Source organism: Haliaeetus leucocephalus, unplaced genomic scaffold, assembly GCF_000737465.1.
Source record: "Haliaeetus leucocephalus isolate CR32 unplaced genomic scaffold, Haliaeetus_leucocephalus-4.0 Scaffold339, whole genome shotgun sequence".
NCBI lineage: Eukaryota > Metazoa > Chordata > Aves > Accipitriformes > Accipitridae > Haliaeetus > Haliaeetus leucocephalus.
This window is the reverse complement of record NW_010972775.1, coordinates 14660968-14683481: the sequence shown is the minus strand read 5'-3', so window position 1 is coordinate 14683481 and position 22514 is coordinate 14660968. Positions and strand designations below refer to the sequence as shown.

The window sequence follows — 22514 nt, the reverse complement described above, 5'->3', positions numbered from 1 at the left end:
TAGTGCAATGCAGTGGCTGAAGCTGCAGTGCCTGTGAATGCATCTTTAGGCCAAGCTGAAGGGCACTGGTCTTGCTGATCTCCCTCTTGTTTCTGACCTTACACCATAATAAAAGGGAATATATTGTGCTCTTTTTCCAATGTTTCCTGGTAGAAGCCCCGTTGGCTGGTGTTTGTGAATGGAAGGGAACGAATATCATTACAGAAAGCCGCACCTTGCTGCCAGTTGAGGTTCAGTATCTTGTGAGCAGAGTTTGTTCCCTCTTTGTCCATTCTAAAGTGTGACAGAGGCTTTAATAGTCCAAGCAAAGTAATTGGAGAGATCTGGCTTGCATTTTCTATGTTTGTGTGCTTCTTTATATCATGAATTTTCCTTTCTCTATGAAGTGCTGTTGCTCTGTCATGTGTTGATATGTTCTCTGGCAGAATACAATCACTATGGCAAGAGGATAAAAAGAGAAGTCAGATGTACTTAAAGAGTTATTGTTCAAAAGGCTTCTAAAAATGCAAACTTCTGTTTATGTGGCTTGAGGAAAAAGGGGGAATCCCATGGTACTACTTAACAACTTGGCCCTTTTGGATACAAGTCCCTCCCTTAAAGCCATTTATGGCTGTATTTTTCTATGCAGAACTGTAGAAAGAACTCTGTACAAAGGTATCATCGTAATAAATGGGGAGACAGTGGCATCCAGCCATGCTATTTTTAGGCTATTGTGCTCTTAACTTGCTGATGTAAGTGTTTGGGACAGTAAGTGGGGGAGACATTGTACTAGAAATGCATGCTCACATAGCTGAATCTTGTCTGAAAACAGAATGAATAGGAAACTTGGTTATCAGAAAGGCAGTTTACAGAGTGGTACCTGGAGTATTAGTAGGTAAAAAGGATGCCCTGGTGATTAAAACACAATGTTGCAATACAGACTTTCACTCAAAAGCTGTTGGCTGGCTTTCTTGTCAGCTGAGAAACTGAAATATGTGCAGTCTGTTCTGTATGGGCTTAGGAAAGAAGTATAAAAGCCCTTATTTTCTGTTCTGTGGTGGCAGTGGGGAAAAAACACCATTGTTCTCAATCAAGTTTCTTCCAATAATTTTTAAGCTTTTCCTAAACAGCGTAATGACCTCTCCCTCAGAGCAAATGGTGGAGCTTTGGAAACCTTCAGAAAGGAGAGTGTCTCACACTGCAAATTTCTGATCATTCCTTAGTCCCTGTCATGGTTTAACCCCAGCCAGCTACTAAGCACCATGCAGCTGCTCCCTCACTCCTCCCCCCACCCCAGGTGGGATGAGGAGGAGAATCAAAAACAGGTAGAACTTGTGGGTTGAGATAAGAACAGTTTGATAATTGAAATTAAAAAAAAAAAATGATAATAATTGTAATGAAAAGGAAGAAAATGAGTGAAATATAACCCAAGACAAGTGATGCACAGCGCAATTCCTTACCACCTACTGACTGATGCCCAGCCAGTCCCTGAGCAGTGATCCACCTCTTTCCAACCAACTCCCCTAGTGTGTATACTGAGCATGATGTCCTATGGTATGGAATATTCCTTTGGCCGGTTTGGGTCAGCTCTCCTGGCTGTGTCCCCTCCCAGCTTTTTGTGCCCCTCCAGCCACTAGGAAGAAAATTAACTCTATCCCAGCCAAAACCAGGACAGCCCTGTATCTATTAATCTGACACTATCTTGGATAGTCAGGGCTGACACAAGGCAAGTCTTACTTAATTTTCTCTCTGACCTCTTGGTGATGTGTGCATTTTTCCTTGGCTTTTACTATGAGTGAGGCTATGCCTTAGAGTTCAGTTCTGATACTAACTAGGTAGTTTCACTTTCCTCCTGATGCATTGTTAACCTTGACTCTTTGGGCACAGAGCTGTAGAGCCGCACCATAAACCAGATAGAAGAACCAATCCAAGCTTTTGAAGAATTAAGTCTTCAAGGTAGATATGTTTCTGGCCCAGCAACACTGTGGCAGAAGTATCTAAAGCCCCAAATTACCTGTATCATGAAACCATTGCATTGGTTGCATATAAATACATATTGGATGCATGTATATTGGTTGCACTTAAACATTTATACATTACAGTGTTTCAGGCAGTGTAAGGTGAAGGTTGAGAGGAAACTTAAGGAAAGATGGAAAACTTCATAGTGTGACCAGTTGGTATATTTGTATCTTCAGTGAAACTTGACAGTATATTAAAGTGGTGGATAAATATCAGTTGTCCAGCATGGTGGCTGCTGATCAACTGTATAGTATTTTCCTATGCATTGTGCAGGGTGATAGGTTTTAGTATTTAGACTTCCAGTAACTTGTTTGGATTCATGTAACCTGGCTTCCCCAGTGATTGAAATAATTAAGCAAAAAACCAAAAAAAAAAAACCCCAAACAAAAAAAAACCAACCCACCCAACAACGAAAACCCCTAGAATAGCATTAGGGTTAAGACAAAGCAGCACCTTTGAGTCCATTGGCTGAATTTATGTGCATTGCAAAAGATGAGGAATGCATACCTCTTCTGCTGAAAACTTGTCCTTAAATACCCACTTTGTTTGGTCAGGCTTCAGCTTTAGGTTGAGTTCCCTGTCAAACCACAGTAAGGGTATTGTATAATTTTGAACACTTAAATTAGGCATAGTGCATAATTCTAAATAGCGCAACACATCATGCATGATAATCACAATGTTCCTGGAAGTTAAGTTGAATTCAAGATGCCCTAGCCAGAAATGATGATGATAGTTTTATTTATTAATAGCTAGGAACCCTGATATTAGAGCAGGACCTCCCTTAGCATTAGGCACATGTAGAACTGTAGCATTATAAGCTAATTAAAATTCTACATAGTGCTGTTTACAAAAACAAATTATAATGTGTTTTGTGCTTACTGTCAGTTCTAGGCAACAGGTGTTTTGTTAACAAGAAGCTGTCTATTTTGGGAACTCGTGTTAAAGCAGCTTTTATCTCTTCTGGGTTTGATATGCTTAAAATAAGTGAAACTTATGCTGTATTGAGAGAAGATTACTTATTCACTGAAGCTCAGAAGACACGATTACTGAATCTATATCTGTACTTTCAGTAATTATATGGGTAATCTCATAAGCATTTGAATCCTTAAAGATTATTTTTCATCAGTTTGTAAACCCAAACCTGTTTTAAAATACTGCATCAAAGATAGTTTATGGAGTTACCCTCCTTCTGCATCCCTTAAACTTTGGTCTGGTATCTTAAGGGAATATAGAGAATTTTAGAATCTCCTGATTCTAATTTTACACAACCTCTGATTTCTGAAATGGCCGACTTCAATATATGATGCCAAAGAACGCGGAATGTAGCCTCGTCTTGTCTGTTTCGGAGTAGCTTTCTTATCTTTTATAGAGCATTTTAAAAGAAGGCATTTCTGTAATATGACAGACTTCAAGTAAACCCTAAATTTCTAGGGCTGTGTAGAAATATGGAGAGCAACTTGAGGAGTCCTGCAGTCTTTGGCTTAGGCACCTCAATGCCAAAGTACAGCTATGAGATAGCACAAACTCCTGAGGAAAGAAAAGGGCTCCTCAAGCTGTATCTGCAACTAGTGCAGCTCGACACTGGTTCAGCTGCACATGATGGAAACTGTGGTTTGTGTGAGTCGACGTAGCAGACTGCTGACAAGCAATTACTGAGATGGTTTGATTTTTCTAATGGGTGTAACTCCTGAATTTTCTCTTGAGCAGAGACGCCAGAGCAAACGCTACCTAAAAGTATGCTCTTTTATTAGTAGTTGCATGTTCTATCACAAGTGTAACTTCATCTAAGGTTTCTGTGGCAGTCTTGTCATAGAGACAGCAGTCTTCCAAAAATGGACCTGCTCAGCCTGTCTGCCTCTAGCCTTAAATCTTGGGTGATCTGCGTAGGCTAAACTGAGTAAGTACAACCTCACGTTTTGGGAGAAAAATGCTTTGGTCTCTCTTCTGGCTTGTGTATGGACATACAGTGCTTTGGGTAGGACAACATGACCAGTGGGGTGGCTGGCCAGTGTCCTCTCTGCATTCCTCAGATATGCCTCTTGGACTTCTCTCGCCATGACTGTCCCAGAGATACCAGTAGAAAAATAGCTCCCTGAAACATGTGACTTGCTCTTTTCTCATATTCACTTTTCTTGGTCTATAATTCACTCAGAAATTGCCTTTACTTTGTACAGAACTATAGTTACTGTGTTGCTCTTGGTGCTTTTAATGTTTAACTAGTTATCTTTATTGAAGGTCCCTGTTGTGTCTTGCTGTAAACAAGTGTGTTGAGCTCCACGGGTTATTTGCTGTTTTTTCTCTTGAACCCAAGAAGTGACTTTGGTGCATGTGGGTTTTGTTTTGTTTTTTTCACTTGCATTCAGGTTGACCTCTCCAAAAAGGCAGCTTTGTCAGCTTAGATTTTCTGATAGTCGTCACTGACGAGACAGAAACTTAGAACATGCTAGTGGTGCTCTTTCTGAAAGCATCTCTGTACTTCTCTGGGCTGGATTAACTGGGGTTGCCTGCAAATGTATTGTGCTGCTGGGGGATAAGAAGTAAAGAAGAGGCTATTAAGTTTTCTAAGTCAGAGGAAAAAAATATGTTTCTTTGAATTTCACAAAGTTTGGATACTGTCATATGCAAGGGTCTAATTCTAGTGGTGCTGCAATGTTAGTCTTGAACTAAGAAGTCAGACGTATGTGTTTAAATGTACTTACAATGATAATCCTTGGCATCTTGACTTGTATTTTGCTGCTTTGGGCTCAAGTTGAAATACATGATAAATAGGAGGAAAATTCTCGAAGGCTTTATACAGAGTGCTGCAGCAGTTACCAGATGCTCCAGCATAAAGTAGTGGTCATTCCCACAAAAGCCCCACCGTCATGTAGTGAAAGCCAGTAGCTCTGTGTGGCAGCTTTCTGGAATTACAACACTTTCATGAAAAACTCCTTTTGTCTGTACTCTGCCTCTTTGAAATCCCATGTAAACAAAATGTGATTCTTCCTACTAGTGAATAAAATGTCCTGTTGCCTTGCTTGTTATTTTTTTAGGATTAATCTTCAGTAGAGTAGTGAACTTCATGGAATTGCCCCTTTATTTGGTATGGTGACTATACTAAAAATTTTGGAAATTAAAAAAGAAAAACATGCTTATACTTCTGGTTTTAGTTTGTACGCTTGAAGCAGTCACTGCAGGTAATTTGATGTGTTTGTATGAGGTGAATGAGAGTTTCTGAGGGACCCTGTTTTACAGCAGTTAATCTTTGGTTCTAGTAATCCATACTTTGCAAGGGTTGAGCGTGGCCACAAGTAGTAATTACAGTTTCAAAGTAACATCTATTAATAGAGTATGCAGACAAGCATAGAAAGCTGAATCCTTATTATCAGTGATCTTCTTGATACCAATATAGAATCTGTGTGTCTTTGTTCTTGCCTAGTAAGAGTGAAGAGGTTGTGGTGAAATGTTCTCTTGTTCCTCATGTAACCTTGAGTACAAGAGCAGACAGCTGTAGTTGGCAGTATACATGCTTTAACACTAGAGGCTTTGTCTATACCAAGTGTTCCTGGGTTGTATAATGATGTAACATTGGTAGTATGATATTCTGGCTCAGATTAGTTGTGAAATTTGCTAATGTTCCTTCCCTTCCTAAGACCTGAAGTCTCTGTTTTCTCTCCATCTGCCACTTCTGAGATTGCACTTTATTTCATATGTGTGGCTCTTTTTTCCACCAGTGTGTTTATTTCACAGTCTTTCTGCCATCTTAAATCTGGGATTTACACTGTACAGGGAATGTAGCTTTCTTGAGGGTCCAAATTTTATTTATATATTTATTCTTGTACTGAGGGATTTAAACCCGCTGACTACTTAGAATTAGAAGTGAAGAAAAGACTTCTGTAACTCTTTCTTTTTGTAAAGTTTCTGCTAGGAGTGTCTAATATAAGTGCTTGGTTTTTAGCCTAAAATAAGTCTATGCGTGAAACAAAAATAAAAAGCTGTTCAACAGGAAAAGACTGGAACATAACTAGATATTGGATGACTTGTCAAGTGAGCTGAGAGAACATCTTATGTAAGTCTTTGGTCACTAGTTTGAATATTTCGTTTTCAATATTAAGTCATTATATAAATTCTACTTCAGTAGTTCAAATTGCAACTGAAAACTGTATTTAGTTGTGAGCAGGAAGAAAACTGGAGGCCTACTGGAATGAATTGAAAGCTTTAAAATGCATGGATTCTTTTGGTGCTGAGGAAGTTGGATAACTCCTGTGCTTTGAAAAATGCAGCAGCTGTGTGTTCTGCTGCTACAGGAACAAAGAGGTCACTGCCCTTACAGATCTGCTTGCATAGTTGGTCCTTAACCGTATTCACTTTTTTAACTCAAAGCATTCTGATGAAACTGGGTCAGAGTGTAACTACACATGTAGCTATGCTGGCAAATCTGAACCAGCTGTAGTGTTTTAGCCAGGGTGAGCTGTAGATGAAATGACATGTCTGACTGCAACAGCAAGCTGGGCTGAACTGTAATGACTGAGGCCCCTATTCAAATCTGCTAGTTCTTCTTGGCTCCATAGCAAGTTGCTGGTACATGGTAATGCCTTAAAGCAGCTACAAATGACTGCTCAGTGAATGTAAATTCGGGCCTTTTGGGAGAAAGCAATGGAGTAAAAAGAAAACAGGACCATTCTGTAACTTGCTATTAATTTGTGAGTCTAGTGCTTTATACCCTGAGTAGTGTCCTGCTTGCAGCAGGATACCTGAGCAGCTGTGGCTCCGCAAATTCCACTATGAAGCGGTATCCTTGAACGCAGCCAGTGCTTTGGTAGTGTCTGCAGCGAGATTAAAGAGAGCTCTGCTCGTAGGCCTTTATTTGCCATTTGTTTCGATAAGCCTGTGGAGGAATGAATTTCCTAGTTAGTTTTTTGTACCAACGTGCCTTTTCATACAGTGATACAGGTGGTATCGGACATCTGTACCAGTACGTGCCTAAAATGAAACATATTTTTGTCTACACAACTTCATATCTTGCTTTTATTTGTGCCTGGGATGAAGCTTTGTATGTTTAAACAGCACAAACTACCGTTTTTTGCAGTTTCTTCCTTGCTTCATTAGCCCAAAGGGAAAACGACCATTAGTACTGGTGCTACTTAAATCAGTGCAGAGCTGCTTCATTATAAAGCTGATTATGATAGAGGAGGGAATATTTTAATCGCTTGTTAAAAATTGGATTCATCCTTTGAGGTGAGTGTCAGCTGAAATCTGTCAGTGCATTGATCTTTGACAGTGAAGAGAGTAGCTTACACTAAATTTTCTTTCTCTTTGAGAAGCATTTTCAAAGCGGGCATCGGTATGGTTCAAACTGTGTCTGGTTTGGTACTGCAGCTGGAGCAGAATGCTGTTTGGGTGGTCTCTTCTGCTTCAGCATTAGCATTTAGGAGGGATCCTTCCCATACCAGTCATGAATTTTAGGAGAGTTTGCAGAACACAAGACTGTACTTCAGCTGGGGTAGTGGATGTGAGGATCTGCTTGCTTTCCCTACCACAACTTGAAGTATGAGGACAACTAGAATTTAAGAGACCTTTTTCTGTGGGGAAGACAGATGAAGAGAAGGCTGGCTTCTGTGTGGGATTTTTTTTTTTTCCTTGTTGAGAGGGGAGAAAAAAGATTATTCCTAAACCTTGTGTGTTTAATCCTGCTAAATGCTGCTCTCTCTGATCTTACTGATTAACATTTGAAGCCTATAAAGCTAGGGTATCAGTTATTTGAAACTAGTAGCATATAAACATTTTAATTAAAAGGAAAAGGGGGGCGGGGAGACCAGTATCGTGGTGCCTGCTCTGTGGGGAAGAGATACACACAAGTATTTTGTTACTTGCTTTGCAGAGTATTGTAAGAGGCAGCTCTTTTCCCAGACAACCTGATGGCCAAAAGACTTAACCTGCTTCAGTGTTTCTACAGCTTCAGCTCTATACGTTTTATAATCGGGAATGTCCTTTATATGATTTATTGTGGTTTTCGCTTGGTACAGAAAATTATTTACTCTCTGAGGATGTGCATTGGTGAAGGGGGAAGGGTAGGACCTGTAGCAGCAGAAGTAAGCAGGCCGTAGATGCATGAAGTTGTCCATGTATGACATGAGTAACGGGAATGGGTGGACGTTAAGCACCAAATTTGTAGGAAAAGAAGATCTTAGCCTGCAGAGCTGTGTGCTACTATGCTTCTAGTGCAATAAATATTTTTGCGAAGGAAATTATCAGAGGTAATTTTGGCTTAAGCTTAGCAATTTTTAACTAATACAAAATGAGGCCCTTTTTTACATAATCTTCAATGAAGTAGATGTTCTGGGGTTGCGTTGAGGGGGGTTGTTTAAGGCTCTTGCCCTTCCTTCTAGTATGCTTCCTTCTCATTAGTGCTCATACAACTGGTTATACAACTATACTGTAAAGCAAAGTGGGGAACATGCTTGAAATATTGTAAAGAGTTTGGTTGCTTTTTTTCTTTAAGATGAATCAATTCTGTATTCACAGTAACAGGACGACCCTATGAATGTTGTGCAAGCACAGCTTGGGGGGATCAGGCAGAGCCCACAGGTTATTTCCAGCAGCTTTACAAGCACCACGTTTGTTTTGTGACACCTCAAACCGAGTGGGACATACATGTAGCCATGTTGATCTCAAGACCTTGCTGTCACTTTGGCTATGAAGTTGCTTCAAGTTTGTACTGAAGCCAAGCTAGGAGACCAGTTTTGAAATTATGGATACGGTATGCACTTGGGATATATTTTACAGGAGGCTTGATGCTCAGCAAGGGCTAGCTGCCCCTAAAAAGGGTTGTCCTATTTTTAGCCTTGTCACTTCCTTTGCACTGTCTGTCAGTTCTCTAGAGTTGATCTTCTGTCAGATCAGCAAGCTCTCCAGTCCACCAGAACAAATGTTCCTGTTTTCCATCAGATGAATGAACTGATCTGGCTCAAGGAAGGGGCAGGGGTGCACAGCAGGGGCCAGGGCTGTGGGAGCAGGCTTATCCCTTTCACAGCCCTTCGAGGCTGCAAGTTCAGTGACAGCCCACCATTACTGGCTTATGTGATTGTTGGACTTGGCAATACTATGGATCTTCCTGCATGAGGAATTATGGACAGTTTTGGAACAAAAGTCATCTGAAGCTGAGCCGAGAACTGGAGTGAGGGGAGGTCTTCCCTCTCCCCAAAACATCTCTTCAGCGATCCCTTGCTGTTCATGTTTGCTGAGATGGGGACAGAGTCCGGCTGCTCTGCTTGCAGCCGTTTGACTTCTGCCTGAGCGGTGAGGAAGAACAGTCCCTGAGGCACAGTGCTGTGTCATCTTGGCCTTTGCCCTCGTGCAGCAGTGGATGTGTACAGGAAAGGCATGTCTGAATTGCAGTGGCAGGAACCACCAACACTTGGATCTCTGTTCCTTTATATTTTCAATGCCTGTTTTTGGCTCGTGGTTCTCCTAAATGCTTCAGGCTTGCTCTGCTGCTGAAACAAGTGGTTCCACACATCTTCAGCTCAACCCTCTCATGTCCAAACAGCACGTGACAAACACAAGCTCAGAAACCAGTCTATGTTAAAACTAATTGGCAAAAGATGGAGTGGTTGGTTTTCTAAGTTTGATCACTTCCTTGATTCGTTTCAGTGCATGTGAGCACTGAGAGGAGGGGAACAGCATGGGAGAAGGAGTGAGAAGCTGGGGAGCAAGAGCTTATTATACTGCTTTGGCATTCTGTGGCTTTAGGGTTCAAATAGATCAGTTCAACCATCTAAGCAGCTTACAGGCGGCTAAAATGTGTGTTATCCCTCCTGGTCACATGTCATCCCTCGCATCAGTTCCAGAGTTTTTCCCCTGTGTGTTCTGCTTTTTTCTTTTTGTTTTTTTTTTTTGTGTGTGTGTGTGAACTGATTGAGCTCACTGAACTGTCAGAAAACTTTCTATGGTGGTGATGGCCCTTTTTTTTCCTGGTGGTTTTTTTTGGTGGCTCAGGGGACTAATGAGGTGGATGAGGGTCCAGCTGAGCACTGGTGTGGGCAATTGTATGTGCTTGCCCCCTTCTGAATGCAATGAGCTATTGTATTAGTTCAACTTCTTTCTTAACTGACTTCATAACATTGCATCAGTTTGATCCTATCTCTTCTCCATTTTATTCCCCAAATATTAGCAACCAATGAAGGATCTTCTGCTTCCTGTGGCTTTTATTAAAACTCTTCAGAAGAATCCCTGGCACTTCCCCTTGGAGATTTAAGTGTTCTGGAGCCTCATGCCAGTGGCTTGTGCTTTGGCTGGTGGCAGGATCCACTGATTAATGAACTTGGGAACTGGCTTAGCTGGAACTCAGTCCAGCTTTTCTTGTTTTTCTTCTGGGCATCTTTGTGCACCTTTCACAATTTGTTTATTGAATTGGAGCAGACTCTTTTTTTTTTTTTTCTTTTAATGTCCATGTTAGAAATTGTTATGCTGTGATTGCATTAGCACCTGGTGTCTTCAGCAACAGTTGTGTTGGGGAATAAGAAAATTAGCTGTAACTGGTGCTGTTACTGAGTTCCCGTGTGCTGCTTGAAGCTGACTATTGAACGGAAAGGCAATCATGGTAGATTTTGAAAGTTAGTGTGGTAGGGTTCTTCTCATGTGCTGCTGTCTGAAATGGAAAGGATTGATATTTGTATTGTGACATTGAAGCTCTATTAGCCCTTGAAATATTCTGTCCAAAGTGTTTTTTTAATTGGTCTTTCAATCTTAAACATTCTGTACTAAGAGTGACTTGCGTAAGGATTCATCGTTAAATTGGTTTGAGTTACCAAAGCACAGAAGAATCGTGTTCATTTACACTCTCCTGAAACGGCTTCGCTGATTGTTGGGCCCAGCATAAGAATTCAATTCCCACATGCACTACTTGCAGTTTTGTTCTAAAGGGCTGTCTGGAGAAAGGAAGGAATGAAAGTGCTCTTTCAGCTACAAGTACAGTACTTCAGTAAAATCAAATTTAGCTGTCGTTTGAGGTCAATGGGGGCTTTGTATGTCGAAAGCAAATGCTTCTATATTGGGGTGGGGGAGTGCAGTCAAACAGCTGAAATAAGCTTAATTGCAGGTTGAAGCTGAGTAAGATATTATCAGAGACATTTTTTTGTCTTCCTGCCTGTACATCATCTTTGTCTTATATCTTGAATACTTTCTCATCCTTAGAGTACCTTACTGCTGTGAACAGAAGACTTGACTGTCGTTTCTGTGTTGCTGTTAGCTTTGCAACCTAGAGGTTTGCTTTTGAGGTATCAATTTCGTATGGTTTGGGGAAATAAAAACAAAATGCAATGGATGTGGGTGTGAGAGGAGATGAGGATATTTGTCTAAAAACAAAATAATGGGAAACTTGTTTGTATTTGGCTTCAAATACATCTTATGTAAAAGGAAATCTTTTTACCCCGGTGTACTACTTACTGTCGTTTAATCTAGTTTTATGACTTGGCAATTGGTGAAGTATTAAATTCCTCTCTGGATTTTCTTTTCTTTGCTTTTGAAATATATGTTGATGTTACTTGAAAGATTGATCTTTTTTTCTTTTTTCTTTTTTTTTTTTTCAGTAATATTGCTTATCATTGGTTTGACTCGCAAGAATTAAAATTATCCATGCTTCGGCCTAATTTTTAATCAGGAAGTATGAAATGGTAGACCTAAGTTGATCTTGAATGAAATAATTGATACCTTGAGATACTTAGTTTCTTATTGAGAAGGGTGGGTTTTCTTTCAAAAATGATACAAAAAAGGGTAAGAATATAATGGTGGGGGAGGGGGCAAAAAAATGGAAAATTAATTTTATCTCACTGAGTGACAGATGTCAATAACTGATTTACAAGTTAGACCATTTGAGAATAGTTAGGAGGCTCAGAACACTGTCGAAAATGGTCACTTGTTGTAATTTTCTTGTATTAAGAAGGTTTACAGATCTTTACAAGCCAGAGACAAAAACCACAAATTGTACAGTGTTTATGAAAACTAAATCTAAGGATGTTATGTGAGTTGCCTTGATATTATCCCTTTACTTCTCATTTTTTAGTATATTTTCTCACAAAATTTATATATGGAAGGTATCTGTACCTAGTCTAGTATTTTTGACTGAAAGGGTGATTTTCTTTTTGCATGTGAAAAATCATAATACGGGTTTTGTGGTAAGTAGTTCTGTCATCCTTCACTAATGATGGAGTGACTAAACAGTAACTTGCCAATTCATGTGACTATTGTTAATTATAATTATTATGCAGTAAGTAAGCATGTGTTACCATGCTTGTCTTTCAGTTTATAGTTCTCATTCACAGTACTGGGTGTTCAAGTTTCAAGAAGAGTAGGTGTCCCCCTCACCTACCTCCCCTTAACTTACTTCTAGAAGCAGTAATACTTGCAATATTTTCTAAAATTACTTTCTTTGTGGACTATATATTGACCATAAAATGGTGGGGCTGAAAGGGTCTGTATGTATGGGTCATGCAAAGCATACATATGACTGTATTTGTATTATTGGGCAGACTTTTTAGGAATGGGTGTTGACTTACCTGCAAAGCATCTTTTCTAGAAGATCTTTTTGCTGCGTGTCACTGAGTTATAGGAAACTCCAGGTTTTCAGATGTCAACTGTTAAAGAAGGGTTTTCTCAGAACTCTAAATACTGGGCTATATGTATCAATTCCAGGTTTATAGAAGAAGGGAAAATGGCTCAAGAAACTAACCGTAGCCAAGTGCCTATGCTTTGTTCCACTGGTTGCGGATTTTATGGGAATCCTCGTACAAATGGCATGTGTTCAGTGTGCTACAAAGAACATCTTCAAAGGCAGAACAGTAATGGTAGAATTAGCCCTCCTGGTAAGTATGCTAACATATGTCTGTTTGAACAACTGAAAATGACACAGTAGACAGCAACTTGCTTCCTGATCGTGTCCAAATACTAGAAATATAGGAGCATTAGTATAAACTGTTTTATTCAAGTATCTTACCTTATGGAATGAGCTTGGATGAAATGCTTATAATTTAATCGTGCTGTGATTAATCTGCTTAGAAGTAGACTCTTGCTGATGCTTTTTGTATTAATCTGAGTGTTTCCAATTTGATGATATAAAAATGCAGGAAAAAATACTATACCAACATATTTTTCCTGAAATTACTGACGGTAGAGATAACGTTTAGCTTGGGGAATGTTTGTGAAAAGCATTTAAAATACAGGTATTTAATTTCTGCAGCCTGATGCTGAAGGATTAACCTGCAGACACTTTTTAAGAACAGTTTCTCCTAACTTCAGATAGAGATACGTTTTGTTCTTTTTGGCCCAGTGCCCCATGTGCTATGGTCTTTCCTACAAAGCAGATTTCCCATTGAAATAAGTGCTGTCTTCCTATGTTCACTCTCTAGAAAAAGCTAGAGGGCTTTTCCCCCTTTAAATTAGTGGTAGTGCCTTCAGAAAGAAGAACCCTTTTCCTGCTCTGTTCACCCCGATGTTTTCAACTTCAGCATGTTCTGCTGGGGGAAGGAGGTTTAGGGAGTGCTTCCCTGGAGCTTCTAAAATGTCTCTTCTGGCTTGGCTGAATACTGACAGCAAGGAATCTCATGGTGCACTCTTGAAGAATTCTATCCTTGACTTTAATGTTAAAACTTGACTTTTAAAATTGAAGCAATAGCTTCTGTTGAAATCTGGGGACGTAGGTTCTACAACTTCAAAATGGATCCTAAGTTGGCATTAGGATGCTATGCTACTGTTTCTCACAGATCCATCTTGGTTTTTTTAAACAAAACCTAAGCTTACCATGTCAGAATACTGCTGTTTATGCTGAGCAAGCTGTTTATAGATGCTTTAATTAGCAGAAAATAGTAACTATTTTAAAGCTTCAGCTTCAGAATTTTGTGTCATGCAACTTCTGGGGGCCTGGGGCTGGAACGTGATTAAAATATGGCCAAACGTAATTACTCTTCATAAATTTATGTTTCATTATGATATATGCTGAGATTCAGTTAGTTTCCTGGCAGGTGTCATGGGGGTCAAAGAATAATTGCATTGTGTAACTTTTGTAATCCCAGGAAGTAGTGTAACGCATTTTACATTAGTGTCTTCCTTCCAGCAACTTCTGTCAGTAGTATAACTGAGTCCTTACCGGTTCAGTGCACAGAAGGCAGCGCCCAGGAAACTCAGTCAACTTTAGATTCTACATCGACTCCATCTATGCAGCCAAGGTAAGCTGTTTCTGTCTGTTGTTCTGTGGTTTTATGTAAAAATTTGTATCAAGATGATTAAATGAAGCGTATTGATACTGCATAATTAAATGCTAGGACCTGGATTACGAAAATGTGTAAGATTTAACTGCTAACTTTAAAGCATGGGATCTATCAGTAAATAGTAGCTGATCTGTTAGCTGCATCTTGCATTCAAATGCAAATTCATCTTTAGAATTTAGCCTCAATAGGAGCTTTGCCAGCTTCATGCTGTTCTACAGAGACTTGTCTGGCTAGTCTTCTGACTCCACAACGTGCGGTTGGTTGTACATTTACCAAAGGAGAGCTCTTTCAGTCTTAGAAACTTGAGGATTTTGTAAAATGGCAGAAAGCTGTTTACTAGAGCTGTCATAAATAAATGTATGATAATGTGTGAACAAACTAGTTGCTCCACAAAAAGTGGAGCATACTACAACAGGGGAAGGATATATCTGAATCTTAGTATGAGTTGTGCTACTGAACTGATTTCATATTAAACAAGTAATTTCCAACTGGATTATTCAAGGAGACATAATGTCCTCTTGTAAATCACTCAGACTCACTAAGTGCTCTCCATTTGTAAAAGCTAAATATTTGTTTATGTTTAGTGGCTGCATTTCAGTTTAGAATGACACAACCAACAGTGACTTACATGCTTTGGAAATATTTTGAGTGAAAAATGTTACGTGTTACGCTGTGGAAGCTAACTTGCGGTAATGCTCATTCCAACTTTCCTTTAAAAATCAGAATGTAGTAAAACACAGGCTGAGGGTAATTTCATCAGTTATTGTTGGCTGATTTTGTTCAGACTGTGTTTTCTGCTCCTTAGCTTTTTATAGGAGGTGTTATCTCATGCTTGGATCCTGCATATGAACTGAGAGCTAGGTGTCATGCTTGGTGCTATATTTGGTCTTTCCATTCTGGGATTTCTAATTGAGGTAGAAAATAGATCTCTTACCCTTATACAACTCTTCTGGTATGTGTTTAAAAAAATAAAAATCATCCAGGTCGGTGTATAGAGGTGAACCAGTTACAGTGCCTTGGGTTTGTTTTCTCACACAACCTTTATAATACCATGAAAGAGAAAGAAGTATCTCTTTGATCACTAGTTTGATTACTGGTTACAGGAGAAATGAGTGGATGGTTGCTCTTAGACTTGCACTTCAAAAAAGTCAGTGTCACTTGTTCTTTTTCCAAAATAAAACCAGGGATTCAACTTCAGTCTCTGGTAATACCTCAGAGTTATGATACTCTGAGGAAATGTCTAGTAAATTGACAATGCCCTTTTGTACGTGACCAGCCCTGCAGTTCAAGACCTAAGTGCAATTCTTGGCAACTAAAATTGCAACTCCAATGCCCTGGTGGTGTCATGGACTCCTGGTAGGGCTTTTCTGGGTCATGGGCTACTGGATAATCCAATTTCTTGAACTGAGTGAATCCCTAAGTGGAAAGGGAGAAAAAAATTGGGCGAATGGGGTAGTGCTCTCTCTCACTTGGGACTTCAGCTGTGTCTTGTTCCACAGTAGAGCTGCTGGATGAGCCGTTTGGCTGTGAGTGACTGCTAGTATTGAATCTCTCTCCCATAACTGTCCAAGGTATTAGTTTTCAGCCATGCTGTGATTTCAGCAGTAGGGCTGACAGGGTTGGGAAGTTTGGCCAGAACTACTTTACAGTGCCAAAATCTAAGGGGTTCTGTGTACAGCTGCAGATGCCTTATTTCTGGAAACATTGACATGCTGCAATTTCCTTGTTCGTATCCCTAGAACACCAAAAGTAGCTGCTCTACAATTATCTTGCTGACTTCTGTTAAAAAAATCCTTGCATGTTGAATGTTGCATTGTTGCTTCTGTGTGAAAGGATGGTATGCCAAACTACTTCAAAATATTTTTTCCCTTTTTATAGTTGGACTGGTTTATTGCTTTCAATATGAATGCAAAAATGTTTAACTTTTTCATCAATTCAGATTGTCTGGTATTCTTAGACACTGCGGCGTTTTTAAGTGGTTAAGAAACAACTTCAGAGTGAAGAGTTTTGGCATGCTCTTTCATCAAGATGTAGTCTAATGTATTTCTTTCAGGAATGCTCTATAGAATGTGGACATGCCTCATGAACATCATAACTTTTTTTTTTTCTTTTGCCCCACAGCCCTGTGTCAAGTCAGTCACTTTTAACAGAATCTGTAGCATCATCCCAACCGGATAGTACGGCTGTGGACAAAACAGTACCTGAGACAGAAGATTTGCAAGGTTGGTGCCTAGTTTTCGAAGAGAGAACTTATGAATAATGTTTTTAAAACTTGACTGTTCTTAATATACTTCTGTTCAAGAGATGGCTTATTCTCAAACCCAAATATTCTGTGATGTCAGAAGGCAAAATAAGGATAAACTTTCATAGTTAGTTAAAAGGCAAGTCTTTAAACTGAAAACTTTTTAACTGGCAATTTCAGTATCTGCCATAAATAGTGTGTTAATTGAGGTTGGAAGTGCACAAATTGGTCTACTGTTCTGTCTTTACGCCACAGCTATTACATGTAAGTAGAGTTCTGAGTATCTGTTACTTCTCAGAGTAGTTATTTGCAGCAATATCACAGTTTATAAGCATATTTGTGGTAAAGGTTGTTATGACATAGCTATTATAAGAACAGTGTTAGTATCATGTATAAACATGAAACACCTATAAAAGAACCTTTCACCTATGAACTGTAGTGGTGTAATATTTTTGACCCACTGAAATTCACTTTATCAAATACAAAACTACCAAACCACAAACTCTGGTTGCTTGAAGGAAAATGTCTGAGTGATTGGGCAATTTTAACTATATTGGCTTAAAATCCCTATTGCTGATACAATGTAAAGTTGGGTTTTTTCTCTTTGATTTTTTTTTTCTTTTTGTGTGCAGGCTTGTAGAGCTTAAAAGAAAAGAGGCTTTTTAATAGTGTTTTTTAGGAAAATGTAAAAATGCCAGATAGTGTACAAAATTTGCTCAGACTTGTAATCCATAGACATTATAAAAGGTATTTAAAGGTAAGTCAGTAAGTGTTCTGCCTTTTACTTCTGCTGACACAGCTAAGGTTTTAGTGGGTAGAGTTATGTTTCTGTAGGCTAGTCTAAACATAGGAGTTTGGGTTTTCCACAGATACAACATGTAATTCCACTGAAAGATGCTAAATATAAGTTCTTCTTTCATTGTATCTCTGGTATCAAAGTTCTGCTTTTCAAATACTTTTCTAAACCTGAACTCTTCCTTTTTGTAGGGTGGAATAGAAGAGTCATTATTCAGCTACTGTGCTGAGTAAGGCCACCTCCTTGGTCACACAAACAGTAGCTGTAAAACTCAGAGAAAAGGTTTTAATGCTAGTGCCATTTTGTACTAGCCTTTGAGATGTCAATTATTAGAAACATGTTTGCTCTTAAAAAGGTGTATTCTAGACATATATTCTAATACCTGTGATTTAGTTTTTTTTCTGGAGCAGAGAGCTCTTGTTGCCTCAGTTTTGACAATGAACATAAGGCATGCTCTTAATACTGATCAATGATGTCTGGCCTTACCCAGCTTGAGAGAAGAGCAAGTGCTGAAGAGGCTTATGCTTCTTAAGTTCTATATATTTGCACAGTGGAGGTAGGTTTGCAAGCTAGATTTTTAGTTGATATACCTCTGAGTAATATAGATAAGGCTCTACTTTCATCTGCGTTCTGCAGTATGGGGAACCTGGGATGTGCTGCATGCCAGCTGTAACCCAGCTATCATGCAGGTACATCCCTTTCTGGGAACCTCAGAAGTAGAACACCTCACTCAGGCACATGAATATTGCACTGTTGGTTTATGCTGATGTGGATGTGGCATATATTGGAGAATATAAAGGCAACTTCTGTAAGCTAATCTCCCTACTACCCTGTTGTGGGGGTTTTTTTTCCCCCTTCTTCCTGTTAGTCTTGTAATTCTTTGTCTTCCATCCAGTGCCTGAATTAGTCTCTGTTTACATATATATCTTACTTGCTTGGCTTAGCTGTAAGTTGAAACTCTAGGTTTGCATCTGCAGTCTTTTTCTACCATCTTTTCACTGGGAGGTAGGGGGAGTGCTTTATTTCAAAATAATCTTTCATGCTTGTACTGTGAGGTGACTTGGGCCTGTGAAAATACTTTTCCCAGCAAGTTTTCAGAGGAATGTCTCTCTTCTCACCCATTTGGAAAAATTTATGCTTATTCTAATTCTCTACCTCTAAAGCAAATTCTCCCTATGAGAAGATAAGATATAGGTTTCTCAGCTAGAAGCTTTGATTTCAGGAGCATATTTACATTTTACATTATGTATTTCAAGGATCAACCTATATCAGGTATCTAGAATACTTGTCTGTGTCCTTTTCTTTGTACCATAGTGATTTCTAAACTAAGAACACCACCACCATGTAATTGCAGTTCTAAATTACAATCCCTATTTATAACTCACTGTGGCAGGGTCAGCCTTGTTTCCTGAAGAGTTGCTTCTGTGCTATCCCTTAACTGAAAATCATAGGAGATGTAGTGTTTACAGTTTTAAAGTATTTTGCTTTGAAAGTGTAAGTTTGGAAAGCAAGTAGCCTATACGGATGCTAAGTGGATTTCATTGAATTGTTGTCACGACTGTGCATCCTGAAGTTTCTCCCCACCCCCCCCCATCATTCAGAATTTGAATTTTAGGCTGCTGTCAAGAATGTAATAGAAATGTGTGAATCAAAGTTACTTAGTATTGTCTGGCTTTGTAGCATTTAAAAAAAAAAAAAGTCACAGAAATGTGGTAGTTGGTCCCAGACTTAAGAGCTTATAATGCTATTTCTGTTGATGTAGGGGAAGAAAAAAGAAATTGTCTGCTTTGATCATTTGTTCAGTATTTATTCTGATAAAAATCTTGCTTCGTTGGAATGTCTGTTCTGGAACAAATTGTTCTATGCTACTTGTATAAATTAGTCTACTGTATTTAGTTGAGGTCCCCTTAACTTGCCATGTAACAAAATTTACTAGGCTACAATAGCAATGAGTGAAAGATTGGGTGAATCGTTAAGCTTTCTTAGATTACTATTATTATTTTTTTAAAGCAGACAGATAAATGGGACTTGAGCTGTGTGCATACAGTCCTTGCTGTTTGCAGACAAGCTAAAACTACAAAGGGATAAAAATCCCAAAGAGCAGTTCAGATTTGTTTGTCTTCATTGGATTTATGCATTGCAAAAGAAATAGAGGAAAACTATAGAATATGTTAATCTAGACTTTAAATTTAGTGATTGTGTGATAATGCTTGTAGGTGTGGAACACTGCAAAAAGCCCAGATGCTAGGTAGGGGCTAATAGAATTATTATTTTTTTTACTTTAATGTTCTTAAATATCATGAATATACCATTAAAGATGACCTAAAATGAAACTCATTAAGTTACAATTCAGCTTTTCTAGCAGCTTTCTTCTATTCTGAGCGTCTCTCCAACTCATTTTAGATTGCCTCATGGGCTGTTGTACCTTTTACTCAACATTACAGCCTTGTTAGGATTAGCCAGTCAGGATTCCTTATTTGTTAGGCAGGGAATTAACAGGGCTGCCTGCAAGCAGGTAAAGAGGGGCTTTACTTCTCTAGGATTAATGAGTTTAAAACCATCCAGGTTAGGATTCATGCTTCATGTTTCAGGGAGGTTTTTAAAGGTAAATGAAACTTGTCATGGAATGCAGGAGCACTCCACCATATAGTTTATGGAGCTCTTACAACTCAAAAACATAGGGCTAAAAGTGTAATTTGTGTTAACAGGTGCCCTTTCAGCCTCAAAGAGGCTGAAAACTTCTGAAAGCCAAAACAGTCACTCTGATTTTCTAACTTGCTGTGAATTGGAGAGGTCCATACATTAGCATTAGCATTGCAAAATGCAGCCAGTTGTGTAATATGATGTGGTTACTATTTTGAAAAATCAAAATACAGATATTTCAATAACTAGCTAAAAGGTATATGGCTGTTCTTCTGAATGAAGTCACCTGGTTTTATCCTCATCTAGGTTTTTAGTGAAGTAAACCAGTTTAATAATTCAGTCATTGCTGACTAAGTTTAAAAAAACTTGATATTAAAACAGTTAAGTTGCTGCAGAATTTTATGTGGAGATAACCTGGAGCTAAGGTGAATGCTGTTGAACTAATGGTGTCAACTTCAGTGGACATTATCAGGGCTAGCTCAGTAGATAGTACTGGAAAGTAACTGATGGATACCTGAGACTTTTGTGACAGTACTAGGGACTCAGAGGTGGAGTATGATTATGATACAAGTGTGGAAAATGTAGGATATCCTGATTTACTGGACGAGTGCTCCAGGGAGAGAGGAAACATTCAGGAGGGAGATTTAAAACTAAATTCTGTAGGTAAGTGTGCTCTTATTTAATTTGCCTCTTCCTAACATTGAAACAGTGTATTTTAGGCTGATTACTTCAGCTTAGTGTTAAAATGTTAGGAAGTAGGGATCTTCTGTTTAGGATTAACTTCACATTTCATTCCTCTAGAGGAGCAGGCATTCTTCCTAGGTCTGGTCAGATGCACTTAAGAGGTAAATGTAGCTGTTTATACTCTTCCTGAGGGAATGATGAACTTTTTTTTTTTTCTTTTGAGAAGCTCTACCTAGTAATGCAGGGGTGACAAAACATCCAGAGTAGGGAGAGAGGAGAGAACAGATGAGGTGTCAGGAGTCTTGCAGCAAATACACGGAGTTGTGTGTTGTGCCTGCAGGGATGCAAGGACTGGAGTGTGCTTTATCTTGAGGGTGCTGTTTTCATGGTCAGTTGGAGTACGCTGAAGTTCAAGCAGGTTTGGCACAAGCTAAGCAGTAGCAAAAGCTTCTGTCTTAGGAGGAAATCCAGGCTTTGCCTGTTTTGATCACCTAAGAACAAGGTCTATAAAACAGGGAACTTATAGCGGCCAGCCCAACTTGTCAGCTCCAGAAAAATGAGTGTGTGTTCATGCTTTATTCCTTTTTGGTTAGTTGGCTGCTTGTACTGGTGGTCCCAATGCTTCTGTGTTCCAGCTAAAGGCAGAGCTGGGACTGGGGGAAGGGAGGGAATAGGTTCCAGCAAAGCAGACAGCAGCATCCTAGAATCCAGACAAAGTACAGCAGCTGGGAGTGGCTGCAACATGTTTCCTGCAAGCTTCAAACTGGGTGGTATTGCATATTACCTGGCTTTTTTCTGTTGCATTCATCACAGCTAGCTTGTAGATGGAGCACTAAACACTGGCACTTTGTCATCTAAAGGTAGCTTAGTGGTTGGGATATTCATGATTATCATAGAGGATTTTGAGTCAAATGTCTGGCTGCCATGCAAAAAAAAATTGAGATCTAAAATTTATGGTCACTACAGTAGATACAAAGTGACTTGTGGCAACAGTAGAAGAATCTTCCCACTCAGTTCTACAGTGAGCAGCAGCCCTTAGATATTTTTAAAGCTTTTGAATGTGAGAGCCATACCCACAAAGAAAATGTAAGTATGTATGTATTAGAGAGCCTTGTTATGCAGGGAGCAGCGCCAGTTTTTCCTAAATTTGGCTAATAGTGACAGAGGCTTTTAGTAAAACTTATATTGAGGTAACTGGATTTTGCTACAACAGGAAATGCAAACTTGAGCATGTTAGCTGTTAAACGCTAAGTCATGGCATGAAGCTTTCGTAATGAATTAATAAACTGCAATGTCTGTTCTGTATAACACTGCAAGAGTTCATTTGAGTAAGTCTTACCACTTCTGATAATTATCTCACATCTTTTAATCCTTACTGCTTTTGATTCTTATCTTGCAAACCTTTGGTTATTATCTGTCCACTCAGAAATGTGCCCTTTAACAGCCATTTAAAGCCATTGAACCTTTTCTTGCAAACTATCAATTCTTACAAATTTCTGGACAAACAAAAGCTCTGCTTGTAACATAGTGAATTTTGAAGTATTTAATAAACCATTTCTAACAGTCTATCTCTGCTAGAATAACCTTTGGAATATATTGTCTGCTTGGGCAAAATCTTTGCTGGTGGTCATGTATTTTTGTACCCATTGATATTGCTTGATACAGACTACAATGTTTTGATACATTGCAAAAGTGGAAAGAGCCCTTTCCTTTAAAAAAAAACAACCCAAACAAACCAACCCCCCCCCCCCCCCCACCCCAATAGCAGTACAGGAAAAAGCCCCACCAGAATTGTCATGCAGAATAGCAGTCGGCTGGTGTAGAACTAGGATAGAATTGCATCTGACAGTCTCTGCTTAACAAAAGTCCAGCTGCACAGTGATGCCTGCAGCTTTTTCCCTGACAAATG

General features: G+C 39.2%; 1 protein-coding gene across 9 annotated transcripts in view; it reads left to right on the top strand.

Annotated features, from left to right (window-relative positions):
• ZFAND6 (zinc finger, AN1-type domain 6) overlaps positions 1-22514 on the top strand; it is a 38395-nt gene that overhangs the window by 13110 nt on the left and 2771 nt on the right. For 7 of the 9 annotated variants that reach the window (XM_010571948.1, XM_010571946.1, XM_010571945.1 and 4 more), the window contains 3 exons: positions 12670-12839; positions 14087-14198; positions 16362-16462. In XM_010571948.1, coding sequence (XP_010570250.1) covers positions 12689-12839; positions 14087-14198; positions 16362-16462 — 364 coding nt within the window. In that variant the 5' untranslated portion in view covers positions 12670-12688. Of the gene's footprint in view, positions 1-7459; positions 7526-8679; positions 8738-12669; positions 12840-14086; positions 14199-16361; positions 16463-22514 lie in introns of those variants that run through there. The other 2 variants (XM_010571952.1, XM_010571953.1) reach the window with 2 other exon arrangements.